The sequence below is a fragment of the Brachypodium distachyon genome, chromosome 1 (genome assembly GCF_000005505.3).
Source record: "Brachypodium distachyon strain Bd21 chromosome 1, Brachypodium_distachyon_v3.0, whole genome shotgun sequence".
NCBI classification, from domain to species: domain Eukaryota; kingdom Viridiplantae; phylum Streptophyta; class Magnoliopsida; order Poales; family Poaceae; genus Brachypodium; species Brachypodium distachyon.
The window spans coordinates 12,554,844-12,581,012 of NC_016131.3; the positions used below are offsets into that span (position 1 = coordinate 12,554,844).

Consider the following 26,169-nt stretch of genomic DNA (forward strand, 5'->3'; position numbering starts at 1 on the left):
ATTTTTGTCGAATTATTACATGTATCTAGACGTTTTTTAGGAATAGATACATCCACTTTTGGGCAAATTTGAGACAAGAATTATGAAACGGGGGTAGTAGTTAGGTAACAGAAAATATTTTGGATTTGTTGTGTTGGTGTTCAAGGAATGTAGCTTCAACAGATTTGCCTGAAACAAAAAAATGTTCAGCTTCAACAGACCATGCATTGAAAAAAAGGACACTGTAGAAATGCAAGCCAACTGCCATATTCCCATATGAGTTAGTATCAATCTTCATACGGAGCATTTGTTTTGGTAAAAAAGACTACATATTGCTTTGTGAAGATTGAATTGTAGGTACCAGTGTCAGTTTAGTCACTCTCATTCAACAGTAATGACTAACAAATAGTAAAGGTTACAAAGTATTCTGGATGCGTTTTTTTAGATAATTGAAGTACTTCAGATTTACAATCCCTGTAGAAACAGGGCAAACAGAACATCACATTATTCTTCTGGAGTAATATATTGCCTATCAATGTAAACACCACCAATATTTGCAATCCTTGGCCTATCAAGTTCAGCATGAAGACAACGGTGAGTAAGCAATGGGCTGCACTTAGAGATGGAGATTCTCTTCAGCGATGCGGGCAGGCCGTTTGCTGGCAATGTTTGAATACTTGGACAGTTTTCTACGCATAGCTCTTCTAGTGCAGGCAGAGTGTACAAATTATCTGGAAGCCCACACAACTCATTGCAGTTCCTAATGCTGAGAGTCTGCAGCTTCTCCAGCCACCCAAATTCTGATGAGTCATCAAAGAATGTGGGACTTCCATCAATCTCCATTATCTCAAGCGAATGAAGCTTACCGAACATGCTCAGTTTCACAAACAATGTGTTCTCCAGTTGAAGGCTGTACACATTGAACAGGGAGCTCAACCAATCCAATTGGTCAATCTCGCTCCCCTGATCAACGCTTACATGTGGGCAACCGCTGATCTTTAGTGTCCACAGTGAGAAGAGGAAAGGGTACTCGTCCACCCATCCACCCTGCGCAATGAAGCACTCGCTGATCTCTAATGTTCTCAATGACGCATGAAACTTCTCGACGAGCAGCTTTGGGCAGTCATAGAGCGAGAGTTCTCTCAATGCAGTGAGATCTTTGAAACCATCAGACAGATCACAAATGATGTTGTTGCAGCTCTTAATTGACAGAACCTCCAGAGATCGCAGGAGGTGCTTCTGCTGAAGAAGGCCGGATCCGAGGGACCTCAATCTGTGGCACTGATGTATTTGTAGTGTGGTGAGCCGTGATGTCCATCTACCTTCTTCTGGTGTTGAGATCGATTCTTCTTCTGTTGTTTGCTTGTCATGAATCATTGGCAACATATCAAGACCAACATTCTCAATAATCATGATAGAAAGTGAAAGGGGAATATCTGGAAAGGTAGTCAGGTTGGGACAATTCCTTATCTCCAGCTTGTAGAGGCATGGAAATATCATGTTTCTTGTTAGGTTGCCTGTCGTCCATCCAGTGAAATGCAAGGCGTCTTCAATGACGAGCCTTTTGAGCTTTGGGAACAATTCTTGATCTGATCGTTGAGGAACAATGCCTGCCTTGTTAAGAGAATGCATCCTTCTGATCTCAAGGACCTCAAGGCAAGGCATGTCATGTAAGGAAGGCAGGCTCTCCCAGTTCGTGCAATCTGATAAGTACACAGATGTTGCGTACAAGACGGAACAAGAGGTATTCAGCATCCATGATGGAGATCTTATGCCTGCGTAGCCCGTAATTATCAGAACCTTTATATTCTCATGTGGCTGCAAGCACTCTAGTACCTCTTCATCGATGGATATCTCTTTGCTTTCACCAGTAGAGCTATCCCAAGAAAGGTGTAATTTGTTCAAGTGCTTCATTCCCTTCAAGATACCCTTCTTGAACTCACTAACATCACTCTGACAGAGATTTGCAACGCGAAGTGCGCCTGTGAGTTGCACCATTTGTCGTAAGGCATTGATACTGGTGCTAGCGCTGACATGGTATGCCTCCAATTCTTGTAAAGTTTTGAGATTCTGTATGTCAGGTATGCCCGAAAGAAACAACTCACTTGCATGCAAATGCCTCAGGTGAATCAGATTTGTAATGCCCCTGGGAGGACGGAGAAAAGGAGAATTGCACTTGACTTTCAGGACCTGCAGTAGGTAAAGCTGGCACACTGTTTCTGGAAGGTCAGTGATCCTGTTCCTGGACAGATTGAGATACCGAAGGCGCCGGAGAAAGCCAATCTCAGCAGGCAGAGAGGTAATGTTTCCGCTTGATAACCCAAGAACTCTCACACACTTTGCAATCGAGAAAATTTCAGCTAAAACTTCGAAGAAATCATCTGAATCGCTGAAATCTGCACAGAATAGAATTGTACGAACCTGCTGAAGGAAGTGATTATCAGAGGAAGTTGGGAGCTGCAATGCCAAATCCAACTTCAGCTTCAACAGGTTGTTAGTCGTGATTGTCAGGTGACGAACTTCATGTGGCACTTCTCCCGAGCTGTCAGTAACCATGTAAAATTGGCTCACTGAGACTGCTTGTGATAGCTTCTGCATCATATTGTGCATGACATATTTGTCACATCCCAAAGGCTGAAAGAAGCATCGATCAACAAGTTCATCAAAGAAATTGCTGGTGACATCCTCCAATCTTGCTGCAGGGTCATCAGAATATATCAGACCGTGTGCTATCCACATCTCCTCCAATTCTTCCTTTCTAAAGACATAGTTATCTGGAAACACTGCACTGTATGCAAAACATTGCTTGAGGCGGGGATCGAGGTGCTGGTAGCTCAGCCACAATGCCTGTGGGATCTCGGCGATCTCTTGCTGCTCCCACATATTGTCCTCCAGTACATTTTTCCAGTGGTCCTCTTCGCCCTGCCGGAAGTAAAGTGATCTCCCAATTGCCCGTGCTGGTAACGGTAAGCAGCCCATTTTCTTGGCTATTTTGTACGCTATTTGCTCCATAGGTGACAGCTCATCCTCTTCCTGTTCGAGGTCGTCCCACTCATCCCCCAACAGGGTGCAATCTTCGCTCTCGTCTGCACCCCCGAATGCAAAATGCTTGAACATCTTCCAGTAGTCATCGAATGCTAGATGGCTGATGATCAATGGGCGCATTGTACATATTGCTTTTGCCATACTTTCAGATTGAGTTGTCACTAGGATCAAGCTCCTCCTAGCCGCTGGTTGCAGCACCTCCATCAGATCCTTCCACTGGATATCAGAGACATCGGTGACATCATCAAGCACAAGCAGAAACCTCTTGCCAGTCAACTGCTCGAGCAGAAGCTCTCTAATGTCTTCGATTTGACGGCCATCTTCCTCAACTGCATGTATCATCTGAACCAATAGCTGCTCGACGGGCAGGAGCTTGCCCGAGACGTGCGCCCACATACGCACGGGGAACTCGGATTTTATCATCTCGTGGTGGAAGATGAGCTGCGCAAGCGCTGTCTTGCCGACCCCCTCTGCCCCGACAACAGGCAGGACACCGACACCAAGGCGATAATGCAGATCATCGCCGAACGTCACCTTCTCCATGATCTGGTCCACCTCAGGCTCCCTACCGAAGACGTCGTCGTACAGATCACGTGTGGCTTCCGACGTTGCAGTTGCACCCCTTGCATTTACGGAAATAATGGTGGCATAATTTTTCCTCGGCACAACGTGCTCGTACATAGATGTGCACCTGTAAGCAGCCTGTGCCATCGTCTCAAGAGCATCTCTTAATCCATCCAAATTGACGCTGCTCCTCTTCTTCTTCTTTGAGCTTTTCCCATGAGAGGTAGCGGCGCTGCTGCTACCACCAGCAACTGCAGTTCTGGGCGGGCTGAAGCATAGTAAGAACCTCAGAGGACTCTGTGGCTTCCTGGAAGCGCCGACGACCGAGGTGGGTGCTCCGGCATCTGCGCTGGGCTTGCCTCCTCTTGCCATTTCAAAGTCAAGCTGGAGGAGCTCGTACTCGAGGTCGTCCAGGGCATCGTCGGCGGAGTACGCGGCGTCGAGCAGGTCTTGAACGGGACGCTGTCTGAAGTCGATGGCCCCAGCGTCTGCCGCGTCGAGCACACGCCAGACGGGCGCCAGGAGGCCCTCGAGGCGGCGCAGGTGACCGACCGCAGCCTCGTCGAGCTCAGCCAGTAGCGTGAGGCCCTTGCGGATAAGGCGGGCGAGCACGGAGGCAACAAATGCCGAGGCCGGCCACCCCACCGTCATGGCGGCGACCTTATGCGGTGGCGCCATTGGCCAATGGTTGGCGGAAGGTTGTGTGGGGATGGATGGTCGCCTGTTGTGAATGATATGTTTCTCTTGCAGAAAACGAACATCCCAGCTTTTCTTGCAGAACTGAATAAACCGAGTCTCCTAAATGGCCTCTCGTTAATTCGATGGAACAAGTAAGAAGAAGTTCGTCCCTCGTTGTGGTTGCCACGTCGTTGACTTTGTGGCCAGTCGGCGGACGACGTGCACGCACGCACGCTGGTGACCGAGCTATGTGCCAGTCTGCCAGATCCCAAAATTTAGAGGTTGGAAGTTGGAACAATAGTTAACAAACCAAAGATTGAAAACAACTACAGGTGGTAGTACAACTGAACGAGCCCATCGGCATATGGAGCGTTGGTGGGATTTAACGTAAATTCAGGATGTGTAAAAAGAAAATAGAAGGAGAAATCGCGGTGGTGCATGCAGTCCAAGCTTCCTTGGACATTATCTCCGAATGTTCTAATTGCCGTGAGCACGCACGTCTTCATGTGGCGACAAGGTCGTCGTTGCACGTCGTGAGCTTCGTTGCAAGATGGTGGTGCGCCCCATCTTGTTCAGTTGCCTGATTTTTTACCCCTCTCGACTGCTCCGTCACCACCGTATCTTTTCTCGTTTGGCTACCTCCGCGTGGCATAGTCCGCATCCTTGACTCATTATCATCTAATCCCTCACCGTTGTTGTCATTGTGGTCGTCACCATCTCTGCCGCCACCCTGACGTTCTCCTTGTTCACCCATCCTCAGACCTTTGCCAACTTACGGTCTTCTCATCGGTGGCGATCTCAACATCGACCTCGCAACGAAAAACAGGAAGAGTTGGAATTTGGCGAAGAAAAAGGAAATCAGCTAAAATTGATTAAAGAAAGAAAGTGTCGACTAACATATGATAGACCAGGAAAGACTTGATTAGTTCGGAGGGAGTCCAGGGATCACCTGTCTTCCAATGCCCATTCTCAGTGGCATGTTTTGGAGATATATTTGTCCTATGTTTACAGCACACCCGAATGTCCATCAAAATATTCAAGCTTTGAAGCAGCAGCTTATGGTCCCATTTCATATGGAAATCAGTACGTTGGCGTGTTGGAGTATCTGGAAGGTGAGAAATGACTGTATTTTCAACAACATCATGCCTTCCCTTTATAGATGCAGACAAATCTTCAAAGGTGAGGTTAATCTTGTTTTTCATAGGACAAGAAGAAAGAAATATAACCAGCTTGCTAACTGGATAGCTAGCTTTAGATAGTCTGCCCTGATAATTCATCACTATCAGCTTGTACATATTACATTTTTATTAATATATTTGCAGTAGATCATTAATCTACTATTTCCCTCAAAATAAAAAACAATCTCTCGATGCTTCTTCTGACATAGGACTATGTCGCAATCCACGAGGCGATCGGACAAATTTAAAAAACATTGCGGTGTCAATTTTGTCGAGGGTACGACGACATTCTCTAATAAGGCAACGTATATGCACATTTAAGTTCTTAACCATCATCTCTCAAAATTTTTTTATTAACCATCGATAAGTTCAAGGCGGTACTGTGAAAGCTGGGGCAAGTATGTTTGACCCTCCCTCGTGGCATTTCACTAGTGCCCGAAGCATGAGAATCCCATAACACCATTGTGGGAAGACCATTAGGGAAACCCGATGCTCCAACGGGCAATGACGACGTTGTCGCCAACATGAAGACCCTTATCAACGCCGAGTCTTGACACTGGGGCAATCCGTACATTGATCGATAGCAACACATGAGCATTTAGCTAGTTTACTAAAAAGCTTGTGTTGCATGTTGTCCGAACCTTCAATATATTGCTCCACCGGTTCTGGTTTGAGAAATTGTAAGCCAGATTGTACGGGATAGAGAACCACCTAGCGCTCACAGGTGGATTTGTTTGGTTCTTGCCCAAATTTGTCTTGCCAAAAAATTTAGTAGCCTATACTATTTTGACCCGTTAATTGCCAATTTTTTTGTTTCCAATGGTATTTTGTCAATCATCTCACATCTTTATTCACAATTCTTGCCAACTTTTTGGGCCAACAAATCCTTAGCTTATTATTTTTGGCTATTCAATGGTTGGCAAAAATGGACAGGACATTGATGGGCAAGAACCAAATATACCCGCAATGTTCCCAACGCCTCTTTTGAATGGGGAGGCACACGCGAAGTGCACATTAGTTATGTATGCTCTTTCATCTCCTCTTCTCAATGTGGCATTTCTTAAGAAATAGAAACATAGATTACTGGAAAGGCCCTAATCTTTGCTTGGGTTAGGAGTAACACTTGATAAACTGAGTCATTGGTATGTGCAGAGGAAATGGAGAGCAGCAGGCATGTAGAAATCTGTCTGGAACGTCCGCCGTATCAAAAAGCCGGCCACACCAATGCTTGGTCAACTTCTCTGACGACAAATCACAAAAGACGGCGCCATAGAGCAGTAATAATATACATCACGCGGAGGCTTGTAGTTAGCGCTTGCGTGATCAACTGCTATCCAAACTTGGCCGCGGCTCGTTCCAAACCCTGACATACGCTATCCACCAAGCCCGGACACCAAACCCTCTTTGTTTCTATCACCATACTTGCCGCTAATACTTGACACATATTTGTATCCATGTGGCATGTGCAACCCATGTTCATATATATATTCGTGGCCAAGAGTTAGCTTTCGCACTGAACACACTAGCTAGCTTGGAATAACCAGTACATAGGTAAATTGTAAAGCCCTTTGGTTTCTGCAATATGGCAAGCATGAGCAGCAGTCCGCGGGCACTCCTGGAGCTGATGACGGCCGTGGACGCCGGCCTCGTGGCGCCGCCCGTGGACGTCATCGACGGCAGGGCTAACTTGGGCTCCTCACGGCGTCGTGGGAGCAGCAGCTACAGCCGCAGCCGGCAGACCGCGCCGGTTGTGGCGAAGACCATCATTCCAGTACTGCCCGTGTTCTCGACGTTGGATACGGACCCGAGCTTCGAGTTCAGCACCGCGATCAGCAACAGCTCGGCGTCGCCCGCTAGCATGGTGTTCTCTGATGGCCATCTCCGGGCGCACCAGTTCCCGGCCGTGCGCTCTTCTTCCCCTGGGACCGGGGCGAGCAGCCAGGTCGGGTCGCCGGTGTTGGGCACCGCAAAGGCTGGGAGTACGAAGCGTGTCAGCTTCGCGGAGGACGGCACGGCGGGGAAGACGGCGGCAGGCAAGTCCAGGAAGGGCGGCGGTCTGCTTGGGTGTATGGGGTCAACGTGCAGGCTGTCGCGTAGCGAGGTGGTGGAGCCGGCCATGAACGCCAACCACCGTAAGGCTGTGTCCGTTTGATTGGGTTATTGCCCCATTGGTCGCGTGCATGCGCCATCGTGCAGTGCAAGCTAATGTTGTTTAGTCCGCTAAGGTTTCGTTAATTACCTTATATGTTATATGTTGTCGCGAGTGATGATCGAATTCTTAAAGGGTTGGATGCTATCTCATTCTCAGTTTGTTATTAGACTACTCCCTCCGATCCATAATAAGTGTCGTTGGTTTACACATTTTTCATAGTTTTATCATTATCGAATCCAAAACCATGCAAATGTTTCAAAAGTTCAAAGCCAAATTATATTCCCCTCTCCACTCTTTGATCCACCCTAACCACATGTGCTGCCCAACAAATGCAGGGCGAGGGAGCACTTGTAGAGCCACACATAGCGCTACAATTAGAGCACGCTGTTGCACCTGGAGGCATCACCGCCGGTAGCCTCCGCTGTCTTGAGCGCGCCGCTTTGGAGATGAAGACTCAGGCTGACGTGATGCACAAGGACATCTCCTCGTACCAAAAGCCTCCGGAGTGAGGAGAATAAGATTTCTCCGGCGCCAAAACATCCATTGAGCCAATGTGTCGAAGGAGAAAGAACCCTTGAGATGAGCGGCGGTCTTCATGTGTGGAAACCAGAGCATTGAGGTTGAGATGCAAATTGACCGCTTCATTATCTGCCCTCTAGCCAAGAACTTCCTCATGCCGATTAATAAGAAGAAGGTATTAAGCCATTGCCGACATAACCAAAGGAAGGTGATTTATGCCAGAAGAAATTAAAAAAAACATGGACCTCTACTACAAAGAATTGATTCGACTCCGGTCTCCAATCATGGATATTGTGGTAGAAACAGTAAAAAAGAGAGGGATAGAGAGAAAGAGAATGAGCAGAGAAGGAGGGGCACACGAAGAGGCCGCGGATTTGGCCGGGAAGGCATGCACTCTTAGTCATCTTCGGCATTCCACCACCATGGTGGCAAATAAGAGGGACAGTAATCTATTCATGAAAATAGATCAGAGCATAGGTTCTAGTCTTCCCAGTAAGGGTTAGGGAAGGATGGTTTGTTAAAAAAACACCGGCGAACGGAGAAGCATCGACCTTGCATATGGCAGCAATGACCCCCCATCAAGCCAACGCACCGGATCAGAGATAAAAGGTTACCGATAGTTAAGATACAATGGAGATGACCATCTGATCATAGCAAAGTAAGTCCCTATGGACACCAAATCATAAAACCCCCCTCCCTCTCCACCCTTTCGGGGCTCGTTTGGGTGTGTGTTTCCTGGTGGGGATCGAAAGGGATTAACAGGAATTTGATCTAAAATCTAGACAATCTCGGTTGATCCTGGCCGGGCTAGGACAAAGCGAACGGGACCTTAAGGGGAAAGAGGAGGCGGTGAGGGAGATGAAGGAGAGGGGATGAGTTCGAGAGAATTTTGAATAGATAGAAAAGAAAATAGAGAAGAGGGGTCAGTATCCCAAACAAAAATCTGAGTAATGATGCCTTAGCTTATATTTCCTACTTACATCAGACGCCTGAGATTTTGACGGGCAGGTAGACTAATGCAGAAATCATGCACTTGGTGTTTATCGGCCGTGGCGCACCGATGCGACCAGCTAGAGGAGATCGGAGGAGTCTCAGGTTTGCTCAAGCCAATCACTGAAGATGGTTGGCGTAACGTGTTTGGGAGGTACAAGAACGCTCCATGGCTTGTGCCCATGACTGCAGAATGTTCCTCTGGCCCTCTCCCTCCGACTTGATGACGGCTTCTTCCTCCAGCCAATCGTTGTACCATACAATTCATAGGTGTTTAGGAAACAAAAGAAATCCACGTTGAACATACCTACTCCGTCAACTTCTCCGGCATTGTGTTCCTACATTTTGACTTGTGATAATGCTTAGAAATGTCTGAAACCTCTCTAGCCAGTGGAGACGTCAAAGTGAGGCACCGCCGAGCACTGATGTTGGTGCCCAGAGGGCCGCCAAACTAACCAGGGTTGACGCCACTTATCCTCCCTCAAAACTGTTCTATTTGCTATCTATTTTCATATGATGGCTCAAGAGAGTTACCAGGAATAGTTTTTATGTGATCTAAGAAAATAGTTTTGTTTCTTTAAATGAGAAAAAAGACACACCAAGATAAATGGTCAAAGTCAGGTAAATACACTACGAGATCGATGTACAACAATCTGATAAGGAGGTTGGTAGATCCTTTAAATATTTGTGGAAATACACTATGAGATCGATGTACAACAATCTTACAAGGAGGTTGGTACGTCCTTTAAATATTTGCAGAAAGAGGAAATAACTTCAAATATCAAAATCTGGCTATGGTACATTTTGCATGTAGAATTCTATAACCACAATGGAAACATGAAGACAAGAAAATGTGTTGGGCACACAACCTTTATATTTTTCTCTAAACAGGAAACCATACAACATCAATTATTTGGGCACCACCAAACCTAAGATTCATGATAATATGCCTTTGATCACAAGGATTGAAAAGAGATTGACCTACTTCTCTAGCATGCTCTCATATGGAGGTAGATTGCAGCTGGTTAACTTTGTCTTATCTTCTCTGCCCACTTTCCATACGTGCACTTTTCGTTTGCCACAAGGAGTGATTAGTCAGATTGACAAATAACGAAGACATTGTGTAGCATCCCAAATTTTCAAAACTTTGCATCATGCATTGCATTCATGAGCATCATGTCACCTATGCATTTTAATCTCAATTTGAAACCTGGAACTAAAACCCAAATCCTAGTAACAAAGTTTCTCCGATCTTTTGAGTTGCCCTCATTCTTTCTTTGTTTGGAACCCAATAGGGATTTGACTACAAAAGGGTTTTATTGCAATTTCTATGCTAAACATAATTATTGGTATTTGATTTAAATTTACAAAACAAGATTTAAATACTAGTTTTGAAATTATTTTGTTTCAGTATGCTATATAAAGCCCTAAAGACATTTATAAGCAAAAGTATTTTTATATATTTTATCTGGAGGAAATTCCAATCCTAGAATTTAAAGTATATGAAAAATATGATTTGAATTTTTTTCTGCATTTTATTTGAGTTAATTTGCAGCTTTGAATCAAAAGTTATAAACAAAAACAGAAATACTCCGTCCATCCCATATTAAGTGACGAAATATTACATGTATCTAGACGCTTTTTGGGTATAAGTACATTCATATTTGGGAAAATTTGAGTAACTTAATATGGAACGGCGGGAGTAGAAAATAAGGAATGAAAAACAAAACAAAAGGGGGTTAAACGGACCGACCCAGTCAACCTGGGCCGAGCCGGCCCAACTTACCTCCGCCTGCTGCCCAGCCAGCAGTAACTAACAGGTAAGGACCCACTTGTCAGGGCAGTCCTCGTCTTCAACCGGCCGACGCAATTTCTGCGCGGACACCGAATCCATGCCGCGCACGCCTCCACTGATCTTCTTCCCCACGACGCCAACCTCCTCTCCGAGCGCGTCTATATAAATCCAAGAACCTCCGCAGTCTTTCCCCCCTCATCCGTCGCTCCATTACGCCACCAGGATGCCCAATTTTGCCGCCACCTTCCCAAGGTCGTCACTGACGTGTACGCGGGTAAGAGTCGCCACACCGTGTCCCATATTCTTTCCCTTGTCCTTACGCACATTTTGACGCGATTGTTTTCTCTCTGGAGCGTTTCCTTGGACAGATCGACGACGACCCGAAGCAACCGCCGCCGCCGCCGTGTTCCCGAGGACCGAGAACTCATATCCGCCGTCTCCGAGGAGCAGAACCGTGGGAACAAAGAGTTTCACCGAGTCGATCTGCGCCTGATACACCTTTTCCCGAAGCCCGAGGACCACCGGAACGACTGAGCCGCCACCTCCAGAGCCGCCACCGCTGTCGGAAGCCTCGCCGGAAACACCCTAGCCGCCGGAGCTGAGCAAGTTCAATCTGGACCGTTCATTTTGCATCAAGGGCTATGATCAGATCACTTAACGAAGGGGTAAGGTTAGATATGAGCCACCCGATCTTCTTTAAATCCAATGGCCCTCATTTAACTCTAAACCAAACCGGTACCAGCATTAGAAACGTGCCACATGGCCCAAGTTTAATAAAATCATTTCCCGAGCCGAATTAAAATTGTAACTGCAGATTCGCCCCTTGAACTTCAAACTCTTATATCGGTTTCACCTGTTAATCCAAAAATTACAAACCATACCTTTCTGGAATTCCTAGGAATTTTAGAATCTTTTGACACGTTTAAATTCAAATTTGGATAATTAACATTGAATCAAATTACATAATGGTTAACGATGCTATTTAGTTGATAACTAATGTTTTAAAAGTAACATTTGCATGAAACCTATTTGTAAAATGTCTAATATGTGTCCTCTGTGCAGTAGGACCAGAGGGTGAAACGTTTTAAAATGAAATCATGCCATGCCTAATTAAATATGTAATGAGCTTGTTGGTTTGTCATATAATTAAGCTCAAATGGAATCTTGTGATTGATCCTTTTGCATTAACTACATGCTGAAACACTTTTGATCAGAGAACTAATATGAAATATTATTAAACAGAAACTCTCCTTTGTCAAATAAATCAAAACATAATCATGTCACATGCTTTCATTGCATCATAGTATACATGTTTTGTTGTTTGTTTGGATGGTTGTTTATTTGTGTAATGTGCTTGTTGTTTAGATTGTTTGGATTGCGACGTGCGTTGTTGTGAAGAGTGTAACTCAAACTACTGTGATCAAGGCAAGTTCACTTTGACCATGTCCTAAAATTTTTATTATGCATTAGTGTTCTATTTGAATGCATTGCTAGAACTACTTATTGTATCTATACTAGGTATGACACCTAGGTAGTGTAGCCATATCCTTTTGATGACATGTTGCACCAATAGCCGTTTTAAGTACCTGGTTGATAGATTTAGATGGTTGCTTTGTTTTCTTTTCATGTAAACATATACCACCTTGTACTTTATTTTGTTTAATATATTGCAGTAGGCATTTTTATGTACCGTATGTTCCTCAAATAATATACCAAGGATTGTAAGTATATCTATAGGTGCAGGTACTAGAGCAGGTTGCTTTACTTGGTGGATTGTCTAGTTCCTTTCGGTTAGCAGGAACATTCAGATAGTCAGGATTGCAGCGGATTGCTAGGCCATTGATCTGGTAGCTCTAGGCACGTTTTTCTAATGACGTGTCGGAGATGTCTAGTCCATACTGTGCCAGCCGAGGGTCTCGCACCTAGGCACCTAGCTACCTTGACTGGTTATACATGAAGCCCGTCAGAGGGGACATCAACACCGTCGACACTACTTATCTCGCGGCCCGTCAGAGACATCTTTATGTCCGGTGTGGATAAAAACTATTGTCATTGACGCCCCCACATCAGTGATGACGCATCATGTTTGATGTAAGTAGGATACAAAGTGATGGACAATTTTTTGACAGGGAACAAGAAAGGCGTGGAGCCCTGTCGGTACGAGAAATCCATCGCCATAGGTTTCAGAATTATATCTGGCCGTCGCTTCGTTTGGAAAGGAAAAATATCTGGCCACGCAATTTAACAGCTAAATTTTGGCAGCCTAGAGGCGATGAACCGGTCATTGCTGTCGCATTGAAGGAAAACAACAGAACGGGAATAAAAAACCCGGCGCATACTGCTCATCGCAATGCTTCCAGAATCTAGCACGAGGCAATTGTATATAGGAGCAACCCTCTGTGCTCTGAGTCAACTCCAGCAGAATACAGACACAGCCATCAGGAGCTCTTCCTCTTCGCTGCGCCTGCGCTCCGTCTCTTGCGCTGTCGTAACCTCCATCCATGGCGCCGGGCGGGGAGGATGGCGGCGGGGGCAGGCTGGAGAGCATCCTGACGGACTCTTCTTTGCCCCTGGGAGAGCGCGCGTGGGCGGCGACGAGGGTGGAGCTCGGGACGCTGGCGCGGCTGGTGGCGCCGGCGGTGGTGATGTACATGATCAACTACCTCATGTCCATGTCCACGCAGATCTTCTCCGGCCACCTCGGCAACCTCGAGCTCGCCGCCGCCTCGCTCGGCAACACCGGCATCCAGATGTTCGCCTACGGCCTCATGGTACGTATACGTTCGTTCGAATCCCTCGGATAACTACTGCATAGCCGGCCCGTTTAGTTTCTTTGGCGCAATAGTCTCCGGCCGCTCCGTTGGTAGAGCGAAAAAATGTTTTAACTAACCTGTCAATGCGCCACTAGTCTGTTGTTTGTGGGATGAATCGTCAAGGACAGGGCCGGCACGTGAAACGCGGTTTCTTTTCTTTTCTTTTCTTTTCTGAAATCTACTTTGAACGCCTATCTCGGATCACTGGCATACCCAAGTTATGTCAGTTGGACCTAACCTGGACCGTTCGGATCAGATGCTCCAACGGTTAGATGTTCTGTAGTCCCCGGGCTGAGGCCCACAACTTGTACACGTGTCCTCGTCAAAAAAAAATTAGTGCTGCAAAACAAAAAGTGTCAGGTGGCCGTGGTCTTGTTACGATTAAATCAACGGTCGAAAATGACCAGCAGACAACAGAAGAGGATGCTGTTATAGCTTTGGCATGGTGGAGGGCCGGCTTCTGGTAACGTCCTCCGGGACTCGTCCCCCTTGTATTGGGCTCTATTCCCTCCTATTCGTAAAACGTGTCACCCATTTGATAATTTAGTATAAAATTTATACTTCTATCCATATTACCTGTCGAAATATTACATGCCATGCATCTATATGTATTTTAAACATAAATACATCAATATTTGGACAAATTTGAGACAAGTGATCTGAGGAGGTAGAATGTTTCCTTGTTTTTCGGGTGGCAGCCCATTTTTCTCTTCTGCTCCGCCCGGCCTGTTAGCCGCCCGCCCGTCCCATCGGGCGGCCCCGCTCGGCTACCCGAGCCCCCACCAAATTAGGGTTTCCCCCAGGTGGCGACGGCGGCTGGGGGCTGCTAGGCCAAGGCCCAGCGGCGGCGGCGTGCATGGGGTGGCGCAGGGCACCTCCGAGGCGGCCCGTGCTCGCGCCATAGGGGCATCAGCGGCGGCAGAGCTCGTGCTCATTGGCGGCGATGACAGCACATGCGCTTGACGGTGCCATTGGCGATGCTCGCGCCCGCAGGCAGTAGTAGTGATGGTGCTCAGATGGGAAAAAAATTGGGGCGGCACGGCTCGCTGCCATTCATGGCTTCGGTGGCTAGCTGTGCGACACTCAACCGTGTGGTGCGGTCTCCCCCATAGGTTGGTCAACAAGACCCTTTGTGCGGCGGGATCGATTGGCAATTGTGTCGGCGATTTGGTCTCCAAGCAAACCGCGAGGAAAATCCAACCATGGGGCAGAAGATGATAAAAAAAAATAAGTAATCGCAAAAACGGAAATTAGAAATGACAACGACCGCAGTTTTTGCAATAACATTGAGATTCAATACCTCTGCAATTGTGACGAGAGCCTGCTTGGGGTAGGCTCGGTGAAGGTTCGGGGCAGAGTCACGTGCTGATAACGTGTTGTGCAACCTCTGTACGCTGGTCGGTCACGGGGTTGCAAACCAAGATTGTAGTCGAAGATAGTATAGTAAAGTAAATCACATAGGAAGGTAGAGAGTAACATGAACTTTTATTAATCTTTCTCAACTCAACAGTATGTACAAAGGTATACCTCCTCTCCTTTATATAACCTTAGGTGGATAAGGGTCCAACTAACGTTTACTTTGGAAAACAGTCCATGAGAAGGAGGGGGGCGTACGATGCGGTAGCCCCTATAGCCCCCAACTCCCCTTCGATCTCGGTTTACAAGAGTTTATCGTACGCCCCTCTCCTTCTCTCGTGGACAATTTCTCCCATGTGGACGTTAATTGGATCCTTATCCACCTACCTACTGGACTATATAAAGGAGAGAAAGCATACCTTTGTACGTAGCGTTGAGTTGAAAAAGATTAATAAAATCTCATGTTCCTTTCTACCTCCTCGTGTAATTTACTTTCTCGTACTCGCCTTCAATTACAATTTTGGTGTGCAACCCTGGGACCGATCAGCCTGCAGATATTGCGGAACAAGTTATCAGCACATGACTTTGCCCCTAAGCCTTCACTGAGCCTACTCCAAGCAAGCTCTCGTCACATTAACGGTGGTATTGTATCTCAAATTTTATTGCAAAAATGGATTCGTTGTCGCACCTAGTTTTCGTTTTTGCGATTAGTTTACTTTTTCAGATCATTTCTATTTTATGGTTGGAGTTTCATCGCGTGTGACTTGCTAAGTCGCCGACACAGTTGCCAATTGATCCTGCCACACAAAGGACTTGTTGACCAACCTATGGGAAAACGGTGCCATGCCGTCGAGCGTTGCACCACCGGCCACCACAGCCATGAATGGCAGCCACCAGCTAGCCGTGTCGCCCATAATTTTTCCCATCGCGAGCACCGCCAGCTTCCAGGCACGAGCGCCGCCGCTGCTAATGTCAAGCGCCTGCGCTGCCAACGCCACCTCGTGCGTGAGCTCTGCACTGGTGCGCACCGGCATAGCGCGAGAGTCTAAGTTATCCCTGACGCTGTCGAATGTTCGCACCATTTGGGCAGCCAGCATGATCCTAGCATCTTCTGATGAAATCTATAAAATAAACAAAATACTTCCTCTGATACTAAATTCTTGATTCAAATTTGATCAAATATGAATGTATCTATTTTTAGAAAACGTCTAAATGCATATAATATTTTGATATTTAGGATCGGAGAGAGTACATTAGTTTTAGGTACGATGATTAGACGCATAGTTGCCACGTTCTGCATCACTGACTCACTGTTAAGATGGAGACGGTCCAGACGGAGATAGAGATGTAGCCTACTCCCCCGCAAAAAAAGAGATGTAGCCCAATCCTTATTTCTTGGGGCACGGAAATGTAGCTAAGTCTATATGTACGGAAGGAATATTGAGTTTTCTCACTCTGAACATAGAGAAACACATGTGACATGTGACATGTCAGAGCGTTTCTTCGGATTTAATTTCGTGAGTGATTAAAGGCCAGCGTCCGGGTCAGTCCATTTCCATACTGGTACAGCCTACCAGGCTACCAACAACCATCCTCGCTGCCAAATACGTGATATTCGTATCTTTTGGCAATACGATTGCAAACTTATAGTTTACTCTTTGCAATACGCCGCCGTAAACGCTAGTACTTTCCACATCCAACAAAAGATGTATTAAGTTTGTCAAAATTTGAATGTACATTAGACATGACTTAGTGTATAGATGCATTCAAATTTAATTAAAATTAAGACATCTTTTGTTGGACGGAGGAATATCTAAATTCTAGCCACCTTTTAAATTTGTAAATAGATAGAACAAGGTCGATGTAAAAAGTTTAAGATATAGCAAGGCATATTGTTGGCGACGATCAATTTGTCGAGCATCCTAGGCTGTTAGATTTTTGATTTCTTTTTTTTTAAGGTCCAGCAACAGCTGGCTTTCCATGTAGTAGTGAGGATTTTTTTTATTTCTTCCATGTATTCGGGCCTATGATTATATGCTTTTGGTGTCGCAAATTTCATTGTCATCTAAGATTTTTTTTAGTTATGTCATAAGTTAGCCCCTTCCTTCGTTGGTTCTTGGGTCCGCCATTGGAGTATAACTAGCTTGAGAGGTGAAAGAAATTTCGTTGGAGCTTCTTCATTGTTTAGTTTTACATTGTTCCTTGGATGTTTATTGTATATTTTTGGTATCTGAGTTGGCAGCAAAGTATAAAAGTTGTCTCTCAACTCGAAGTTGTATACATTTGACCTCTGAATTAGCGAAACTGAATACAGTCTTCTTGCACATTTTACCTACCTAATACTCCATATAAATTTGTATCTTATTAGGAAAATAGACTTTCATATTCGAAAAAATAATAAAATAGAAAGTGTCTGTTTATCATTCGACTTAGAAACCATAACCATCCAATAAAATCATCTTATCTTTTGAACTCTCTCCGTTTTTTAATTTTTGTCGTTATTTTAGTTCAATTTGCACCAAAACAACGACAAGAGTTTAGAAATAGAGGAAGTACTTGCGTAAATCTTGCACTTCGCGATTCGATCGAACAATGTTAGCATCTACTTATAGAAATAGTTATTTCTGGATCACATTAGAAATAGCGAAACCAAAATAGTTACCTAGGACCGCCGGTAACACACTTAAAATAATTTTAGAACCCAGATCCGCATTTTCATACTATTAAAACTTAGATGACACCATACAATACTTTTAGAACCCGCAGTCCATTTAACTCTACGGGATACTCCCTCTGTCCCTCAAATGTATATTGTTTCCTTTGACTAAAGTAGTTTCTTAATATATATATTTTGTGAAATAAATTTTTTATATCATTTCATTCATATTCAAAATTATATATTTGTGATTTGTACTACTTCCGTCCCGTATTAAGTGACAAAAATATTACATGTATATATATGATTTTTGGGTATATACATTCGTATTGAGACAATATCGCGTCACTTGATATTGAAGTGATGGAATATCACGTAAGCCTAACCGAGGGATTATTAGATTTCTCAACAGCAGATGTTGCTCGCGCCGCCGTCCGCCATGTTTCAGGCCGCCGCCGCCCTCCTGGCAAGCCGCGGCCGCGCCCGTTCTCGCCCTCGCCGCGCGCCGTCGCGCCACCCTCGCCCTCGCCGTGCGCCGCGGCCGCCTCCTCGACGCGCGTCGCCGCCGTGCAGCTTCTCCCAGCCCCCGCTGCCGCGCCCTCCTCGCTGCGTGCCGCTGCCGCCCTCCTCGCAGGACCGCCGCTCTCCTCGCTGTGTGCCGCCGCGCCCACCTCCGCGGGGCCATCCTCTTCCAACCCGCGCCGTCGATACCCTCCTCTGCAAGGCCGCTCTCCTCTCAGTCCGCTCCGTTGGCTTTTCTTAGATTACGTTTTTGTCCTACCGTATGGATACTCTGTACCTAGTGTTGGAGTATTTTGGAGTATCAGTTCATCTGAGCCTTTGGATTAAGAAAACAGACGGTTCATATTAATTCTGGGCTACTGCAAAGGAGCTCACTTTGGTACATTGGTACATTATGTCGACCCTAGTCTGCATTCAGTTTAAAAATAATACGGAGTAATAGTTGCAGCCAGAATCATTATAATTTCTTTCCTCAATGTGCTTGTCAATACAAATTTTTGTTTCTGAACTAGTAGAATATATGGTTTCGTGACATTAACATATATCCCGGGTTTGCAGCTGGGCATGGGTAGTGCAGTGGAGACTCTCTGCGGACAAGCCTACGGCGCACAAAAGTATGACATGCTCGGAGTTTACTTGCAACGCTCTGCCGTGCTCCTCAGCTGCACCGGCATACCGCTTGCGGTGATCTACGCCTTCTCTGAACCAATCCTCCTGTTCCTGGGACAGTCACTAGAGATTGCCCGTGCCGCGTCGATTTTTGTATATGGCCTGATACCCCAGATCTTTGCCTACGCTATCAACTTCCCAATCCAGAAGTTCATGCAGGCGCAGAGCATTGTCCTGCCGAGCTCTTACATTTCAACGGCAACGCTCGCGCTGCACGTGTTGCTGAGCTGGGTTGTCGTCTACAAGGTTGGGCTGGGGCTGCTTGGTGCCTCGCTGGTGCTGAGCCTGAGCTGGTGGATCATCGTCGCGGCGCAGTTTGCTTACATTGTCATGAGCCCGACTTGCCGGCATACATGGACGGGGTTCAGTTCGCAGGCGTTCTCTGGGCTGTGGGATTTCCTTAAGCTCTCAGCAGCATCTGCAGTGATGCTGTGCCTTGAGGCATGGTATTTTCAAATCCTTGTCCTCATTGCCGGCTTGCTCCCCAACCCTGAGCTTTCCTTGGATGCTCTCTCTATATGGTAAGTACCATTAGTATTTTAAGTCTTACTGCTGTAACTAGTAACCATAGTTGGTAGTGGTACTGACTTACTCTGTGGCTAGTGCAGTATGACAATTTCTGGCTGGGTGTTCATGATTTCAGTAGGATTCAATGCCGCTGCAAGGTTAGCAGTCAACGATTTAAACTGAATGACTTGAGAACACTGGCATCTTAGCAAGGGATTAATAACTGATTACTGTTAACTATTGAATATTTTCAGCGTAAGAGTGAGCAATGAGATTGGTGCGGGCAACCCGAAGTCAGCATTTTTCTCAGTTTGGGTCGTGACCGCGCTCTGTGCAATTATTTCTGTAATCTTTGCAATTGCGATCCTCTGCCTTCGCAACTACATCAGCTACTTGTTCACGGAGGGGGAAATAGTCTCAAATGCTGTGGCGGATCTCTGCCCGCTGCTTGCCACCACGCTCATTCTCAATGGCATTCAACCTGTTCTGACAGGTAAAATTTCAGAAAGTTGCATCTGACCATGTGTTATCTTCATTCTTTAGTAATTCATTAGTACAACGTCCAAAACTATGTTTCTATAATGTGTTCATGTCTACTTTATTTTTCAAACAGCTGGGGCAGGATGTATCCCCATCCCTGTTTCTGTTTTCTCTCCAATTCCCCAGCTAGGATGATTTCATTGAGTGTTAGACACTGGAGATGATTAGGATTCATTTCTCAAATATGTAATTTCTATCTTGTAAACCAATCGCTTCGAGAAAAAAAACTTTTAAACCCAATATATATTTTCATTGAAGTTGTTGAATCTGTAGACGTACCAAGTGGTAAGATTACATTTAAATCGAAAGAAGTCACTATTGACAAATGATAAACACTTATATTAGAAAACGACTTTCAATTTTTACATATTCATATTAGTATAATGCACTCTATGTAATACGCTGTGAATATACAGCAACTACTGGGGGCAACAGTAGCGTAATAGGTTGTCATGAACCAAGTTCACGACATGGAGGATAATGGCTTTAGGGCCTGTACGAGGTGACCCTGGACCCAAGAGACGTGACGGCGCCATGAAAGGCAGCCGCACCTCAAGGGCAGGGAGGAGGTATAACTAGATTGGTTTGTTCTTACTTGCCTCATAACGATTATAGGGGGGCCTTTATATAGGGAAGACTCGACTTGACATCCAAGAAACTAATCTCTACTTTCGTAACAAACCATATCTCTACTTTCCTAAAAAACCATATCTCAATATTCCTATCTCGTGCCTAACTAATTTAGGAGATGCTAATGGGATATTGTCCCTTATTTGGATACCTAGGGCTGTGCCCCTATAGAGATGTATGCCCATGACATAGGTCTACACTTTATTCAGGTGCACAGTCCTTGTCGTTTATGGTCGAATTTTGCCAACTAAACTGGAAGCCAACCGCGGGCAAACAATTATGTCTATCATCTTCTAAGAAGCATATGTTCACTGTTGTGATAATATGGTGATAGTCTGCTTTACTAACATGCATATAAATATCAGGTGTTGCCGTTGGATGTGGATGGCAACAGTTTGTTGCTTATGTGAACATTGGCTGTTACTACGTCGTAGGTGTTCCCCTTGGTCTCGTTCTCGGTTTTGTCTTCAAGCTTGGCGTAAAGGTGATGGATTTAATTGGCAGCAAATAGTTCATATATCCTCTATCATGCAAAATTCTTCAGGTGTTATCTAACATCTATTTATTTATGCAATGGTATATCTTCGACAGGGCATTTGGGGTGGCATGATCGGAGGGACGGTAATGCAGACTGTGATTCTGCTATGGGTCACCATCAGAACTGATTGGAACAAAGAGGTATTTCATTTTTCATTTCCATTTTGTGCCAAGGCAGCAATTATGAAAAATGCAGTTCACTAACTGATGAGCCAAGATTCAAGCTCCCTTTCTCTGTCACCATAGCTGTTGCCATAAATGTAGTTAATAGATATCTTGTTTACTCCAAGTCTTCAATCATGTGAGCTGATAAGATTTGGAACAAAATTTTACATTAGTGTCAAACTGTGAATAGACATAGGGAAAAAGATTGATTGATATGTAATGGCATTTTTTTTCTGTTTGTTTCTTTTCGGATAACCTTCAGGTGGAAGAAGCACAGAAAAGATTGAGCAAGTGGGAGGGTTCAAAGGAGCCCCTTCTTGCAGGTGACAGGAACGACAACTAATCAAATGGACCAATCTACATGTATTTCCAATTCAACGATCCAGAGTCACTAGCGCTGGCATTGAGATGCTCCAGCAGTGGTGCACTGGGAGGGAACGATTTTAGGTGTCTTGACTCTTAAATTCTTGAGTTGATAAACTATCATGAAGTGCTTACCAGACTTCAGACCTGCTTTACATCAATAACATCAGGTGATGAGCATTTTTTTTCCGTGAAAACAAAAATGTTCATGGGCAAGAGTGTACTCAAACAGTGCGAATTTTGCAAATGAATGATTAGAAGATTTAGAACCAGAAGTTCAGAACTGAGCTTCTATCATTCTTGATTTAACAAGGTATCAAGATAAGTTCTGTTAATTCTTTTTTGTGAAATATTCTTGAAGCTAGGTTTGTAGTGGAAATTTAGCATTCGGCTTAGCTGAAAAGATCTTGGCAAAAACAGGATCGATGGTCATCTGAGCAGTGCAAAGGTGCAATCAAACTGATTTCGGCCGTCCTATTGGAAGTGGGGTCTTGATCAAACAAGACGCTCCCATCTCCAGTCTTTCATGAAAAAAGAACACGCATGATCGAGGCCGATGTTTTGCGGAGGAACTGCCTGTTCGCTATGTACCTCTGCATACATTGCTCAACTGCCAGCCCATAGAAGACTTAGAGCATCCTCAGCAGCTTGTGCATATGGACCACATATGCTATTTAGACAATTTGAGGCCAAAAAGTCTCTCCACCAGCTTGTGTAAAAGTAGACGATGTCTAAATTCACCTCCACGACGTCCAGATTTGGACTACCAAGTCACGACGTCCAGATTTTGACTACCAAGCCACCGTCGGAGGAGGGGAGGGGTGCCACCATGGGTGAAAGTGAGGGGCGCCGCCACGGGGGAGTCCAACGAGTTTATAGATTCGCGCAGCCGGAGGGTTGGGAGAGGCAGGGCCGCCTCCGCCTGGGAGATGGAGGAGGGCAGGGAGTGCCGCAGCGGGCGAGATGGAGGAGCGGAGGTGCGCCGTTGCCGGGGGAGGGGAAGGGTAGAGGAGGGGCAGGGGCGCCGCCGATGGAGAAAGGGAGGGGCGCTGCTGCTGCTCGTGGCTGGTGAGGAAGAAGGGACTGCTGCTGCTGCTGCTGCTTGAGGGAGATGGAGGTTGGGCCGCCGCCGACGGGAAGATGGAGGATGGGCCGTTGCTGATGCTGCTCCCGGGAGACTGGGAGGAAGGAGGATAATTAGTAGATACTGTTATAATATAGGAGAGAGAATATACACAACCTAGATATAGACAAGTTGATGAAAAATTAGAAAATGTTGATAGAGACTTTTTTTACACCATTGTCTATATTTTTATATAGACAAGCAAATCTATAAACTCTATAAAGTTGAAGCCCATTAAGTGCAGTTAATTTAGCAAGCTCAACATGCAGTCTATCCACGTCATCAAAATTGTTCAGTACGTTCGATGAATATTTGTACGGCTCAGATTCACTGGATGTGGTTCTTTGGGCTGAGAGAAGGATTGATCAGGTGGCTTTCTAACTTCCCTTTTTCTTTCTGCCTTGCGAACCCCCACCACGAACTCCTTCCCACCCGGCTCCCCTTCTCCCTACCACCGAATCAGGCGGCCTCCTCTTCTCTCCTCCAGCCTCTCCACCTGACCAGCTCCGTCGGCTCACTCTCCGGCAACCACCGCCAGCGCCACCTCCATGTCAGGAGAGCACGGGATGGGAAGGAGCCCGGCCGCTGCCCTCCTCCCTCCCCTGAGCTAGACGCTGTTGGATTCGGGCTCCCCTGGCAAGGGCACCGCTGGATCTCGAGTCCGCCGACCCCGACTTCGCCGGATCCATGACAGCCCCGCCGCCGCCCAAGCTCCCCGACCCCGCCTTCGCCGGATCCGGGCCAGCCCCTCCGCCGGGTAAGGTATCTCTCCCTCTCTCCCTCTCTTACCCTAGCAGATGAGCGAGGCCGCCGCCGCCACCGAGGAGACGAAGAGGGCGCCGCCGCTGGCGGGGTCGTGGGAGCTGTCGGCGGAGTGCCGTGTATCGGGTCAGGCTGTCGTTGGTTCGAGGCCCTTTTGTTGTATGCAGATTCATGATTTGTAATTCATCGATTTGTGATTAGTCATGGATTTGTGGTTTGTGGATTCGATTTGTGATTTGTTGATTCCCCATCCGGACCTATAGCCTATTTCTTTTTCTAATGACGAAAATGATATCAGTGGCGGTGCCAAGCAACAGCCATTGCTGGGTACCCCTCCAGTGGCCAGTAACACCACCGCCACTGTTGTTGCTGCACCAGTGGCGAGAGATTGGTGGCGAGTCGTATGCTCGCCCTAACCAAGTTTTCAAACTGCCACTTCTATTTTGATTGTTTAAATATCTTTTTCCATATCTATATTCTAGCTGCAAATTGTGTGTTTGACGAATGCATGTATACTATATTGAGAGAAGAAGATTACGATTTGTTGTGTTTTATGTACGTCTCCTCCATGTAGGCATTTGGGAGAAGAAGATTTCTACATCCCATAATTGACTCCATCCAGCAAGGCTACTCTGAGTCCTGACGGTATTTCTTCAGCATGCCTCCTTTTTCAGTTGTTCTACATGTTGCATTGCCCATTGTTGTGGTTTGCATTTGTTTGCCAGCATTAAGCACCTATCGTACCCACACAGAATTATGTTTCCCTCTGTAGCCTAGACCCTTCTTCCAATAGTGTCTTCTCTTTAATTTACTCTTCAGCATGCCTCCTTTTTCAGTTGCTCTACATGTTGCATTGCCATTGTTGTGGTTTGCATTTGTTTGCGGGCATTAAGCACCTATTGTACCCACACAGAATTATGTTTCCCTCTGTAGCCTAGACCCTTCTTCCAATAGTGCCTTCTCTTTAATTTACAAGTTCCGTCAGCATTTGTTGCAACATAGCTCCATTTGTAATCACTCTACACAACTAACAATTGTCATATTTTACTCAATCAGGTACAAGCTTCCTCTAATAATTACAAATGATACAAAAAGCATGGAGACAATTACTTCCACTTTTGTAGCTGAAGATTTGGTTGAACAGACTGCTCTAGAAGCTTCTCAAAACATGAATATAGATCCCTCAGACCATGCAAATGCTCTGCAAAAAGCCATTGGCAAACAGTACTTCACCATAGGAATGAATCCGGAGTATTTTTCAATATCTCTATCAATTATGTGCTGAAAAAGAGTTATCCAATTGACAATCTAAACTTCGATACATTGTTACCAGCCCCACGGGTCACACCACTACTCTTCTCTAATACTATCACATCACTTGATTATTTCTTCTAATAAACTTGCATTTTCAGGACAACACAAAGATATATTATCGCTCCAAGCTGCCACCGACATGAATTCATCTCAAAGGTTTGTCATCTAATTTTTTTTCTCCTTTCAAGGTTCTAAGGTCTTACTTTTCCAACTGAAATTATTTTGGACATGCAGCAATTCCAGTTCAAGTGTTACTATACCACCATCTACACAAGAGAAAATTTAAGACAAACAATCTGAAAGTCTTTCCCGAACCAAAATTAGTACTTTTAGTTTCTAATTTTTAGCATGATATCAGCTCAAGTACCAAAAGACAGGTTGATTTTGAGCAGAACAATGGTGAAGATATTCAAAGGTATTCCATCTGTATTTTGTTTCCTATTGCACCATAATTTTCCATATGATATATATTGCCATATCATCCGCAGCAATGCCAAACCTGATGCTAATTACGACAATGTGAACAAGCGCCACAAACAAAGGTATGTCCTACTTCCACAATAAGTAAACTAAATACGTACCATTTTAAAAGTTTCTAACTTCTCATATAGTCTTCAAGAAGATCCCACCTCTTGACCGATCTTCTCAGCAACACGAGATGATCACTTTCATCAAATATAAATAAATACAAGTAAACCTCTAAATGTCATCACATCTGCAATCTTCTTATTTTTGGCAACTATACTCCTCTCTGCCACATTACTAAAAAGGGAGAGCTGGAATACTTTTCACATTGCCAATTTGATCATATACTTCCAAATAAACTTTCTGTTTCAAATATTCGAACAAGTTTATGTTTAAAATACTAACATGGTTGTTCATGGTGTAGATGCAAGTCAATGTGCAGAGCTGTTGATGAATAAGGATCACACATGCCCTCCTGAATGGATATGCGCACCTACTGTGCTTCATGCACATCCCCCACATCAGTCATGATAATTACTTCGTTGTGTTTGCGAACTTTTCAATGATTTGTGGTGAAGTTGAATGTATTTTGCTGCAACAATATTACCTGCAACGTATTATGTACATCCTTTTGTTTGCTTTGAGTTACATGATGTACTCCTTGCCAAATAGTTCAGTCTACATATTTTTTTGCAGTCGTACAACAAATTATTGGTGCAAAAGATAACTTATTACAATATAAATATATTTTTATGTTTTCTCTTCAATCCTTGCGAGTCCTCATACTCTTATTTATCCCTACAAAATCATTACGAATCAAATGTAATATAATTTTACATAATGTTTA

The 26,169-nt window shown here is 45.2% G+C and overlaps 2 protein-coding genes and 2 long non-coding RNA genes across 8 annotated transcripts; 3 read left to right on the forward strand and 1 right to left on the reverse strand.

Moving 5' to 3' along the window:
• Positions 1-390: 390 nt before the first annotated feature.
• LOC100827826 (putative disease resistance protein At3g14460) lies at positions 391-4,477 on the reverse strand. Its single transcript, XM_003559669.2, has one exon. It carries the CDS (start codon positions 4,264-4,266, stop codon positions 484-486), a length of 3,783 nt encoding a protein of 1,260 aa, XP_003559717.1. The 5' UTR covers positions 4,267-4,477; the 3' UTR covers positions 391-483.
• A 6,502-nt stretch (positions 4,478-10,979) lies between these two features.
• Positions 10,980-12,628, forward strand: LOC112270123. 2 transcript variants are annotated; one of them, XR_002962469.1, is made up of 3 exons: positions 10,980-11,174; positions 11,269-11,570; positions 12,266-12,628. It is a non-coding gene; the product is annotated as an uncharacterized LOC112270123 (long non-coding RNA). The 2 variants fall into 2 exon arrangements; XR_002962470.1 differs by having other exon boundaries at positions 11,269-11,565.
• A 552-nt stretch (positions 12,629-13,180) lies between these two features.
• On the forward strand, positions 13,181-21,987 carry LOC100825266 (protein DETOXIFICATION 40). 3 transcript variants are annotated; one of them, XM_003562301.4, is made up of 7 exons: positions 13,181-13,671; positions 18,806-19,437; positions 19,525-19,581; positions 19,678-19,916; positions 20,959-21,077; positions 21,185-21,271; positions 21,558-21,987. In XM_003562301.4, exons 1-7 carry the CDS (start codon positions 13,402-13,404, stop codon positions 21,636-21,638), a joined length of 1,485 nt encoding a protein of 494 aa, XP_003562349.1. In that variant the 5' UTR covers positions 13,181-13,401; the 3' UTR covers positions 21,639-21,987. The 3 variants fall into 3 exon arrangements, with proteins under 3 accessions (XP_003562349.1, XP_014752622.1, XP_010233179.1); XM_014897136.2 differs by lacking the exon at positions 13,181-13,671 and adding an exon at positions 18,069-18,464; XM_010234877.3 differs by lacking the exon at positions 13,181-13,671 and adding an exon at positions 18,492-18,634.
• A 1,173-nt stretch (positions 21,988-23,160) lies between these two features.
• Positions 23,161-25,909, forward strand: LOC104583136. Of its 2 annotated transcripts, none has more exons than XR_731091.2 (6): positions 23,161-23,543; positions 24,118-24,188; positions 24,600-25,013; positions 25,216-25,272; positions 25,346-25,399; positions 25,747-25,909. It is a non-coding gene; the product is annotated as an uncharacterized LOC104583136 (long non-coding RNA). The 2 variants fall into 2 exon arrangements; XR_731092.2 differs by having other exon boundaries at positions 23,161-23,538.
• Positions 25,910-26,169: the final 260 nt, after the last annotated feature.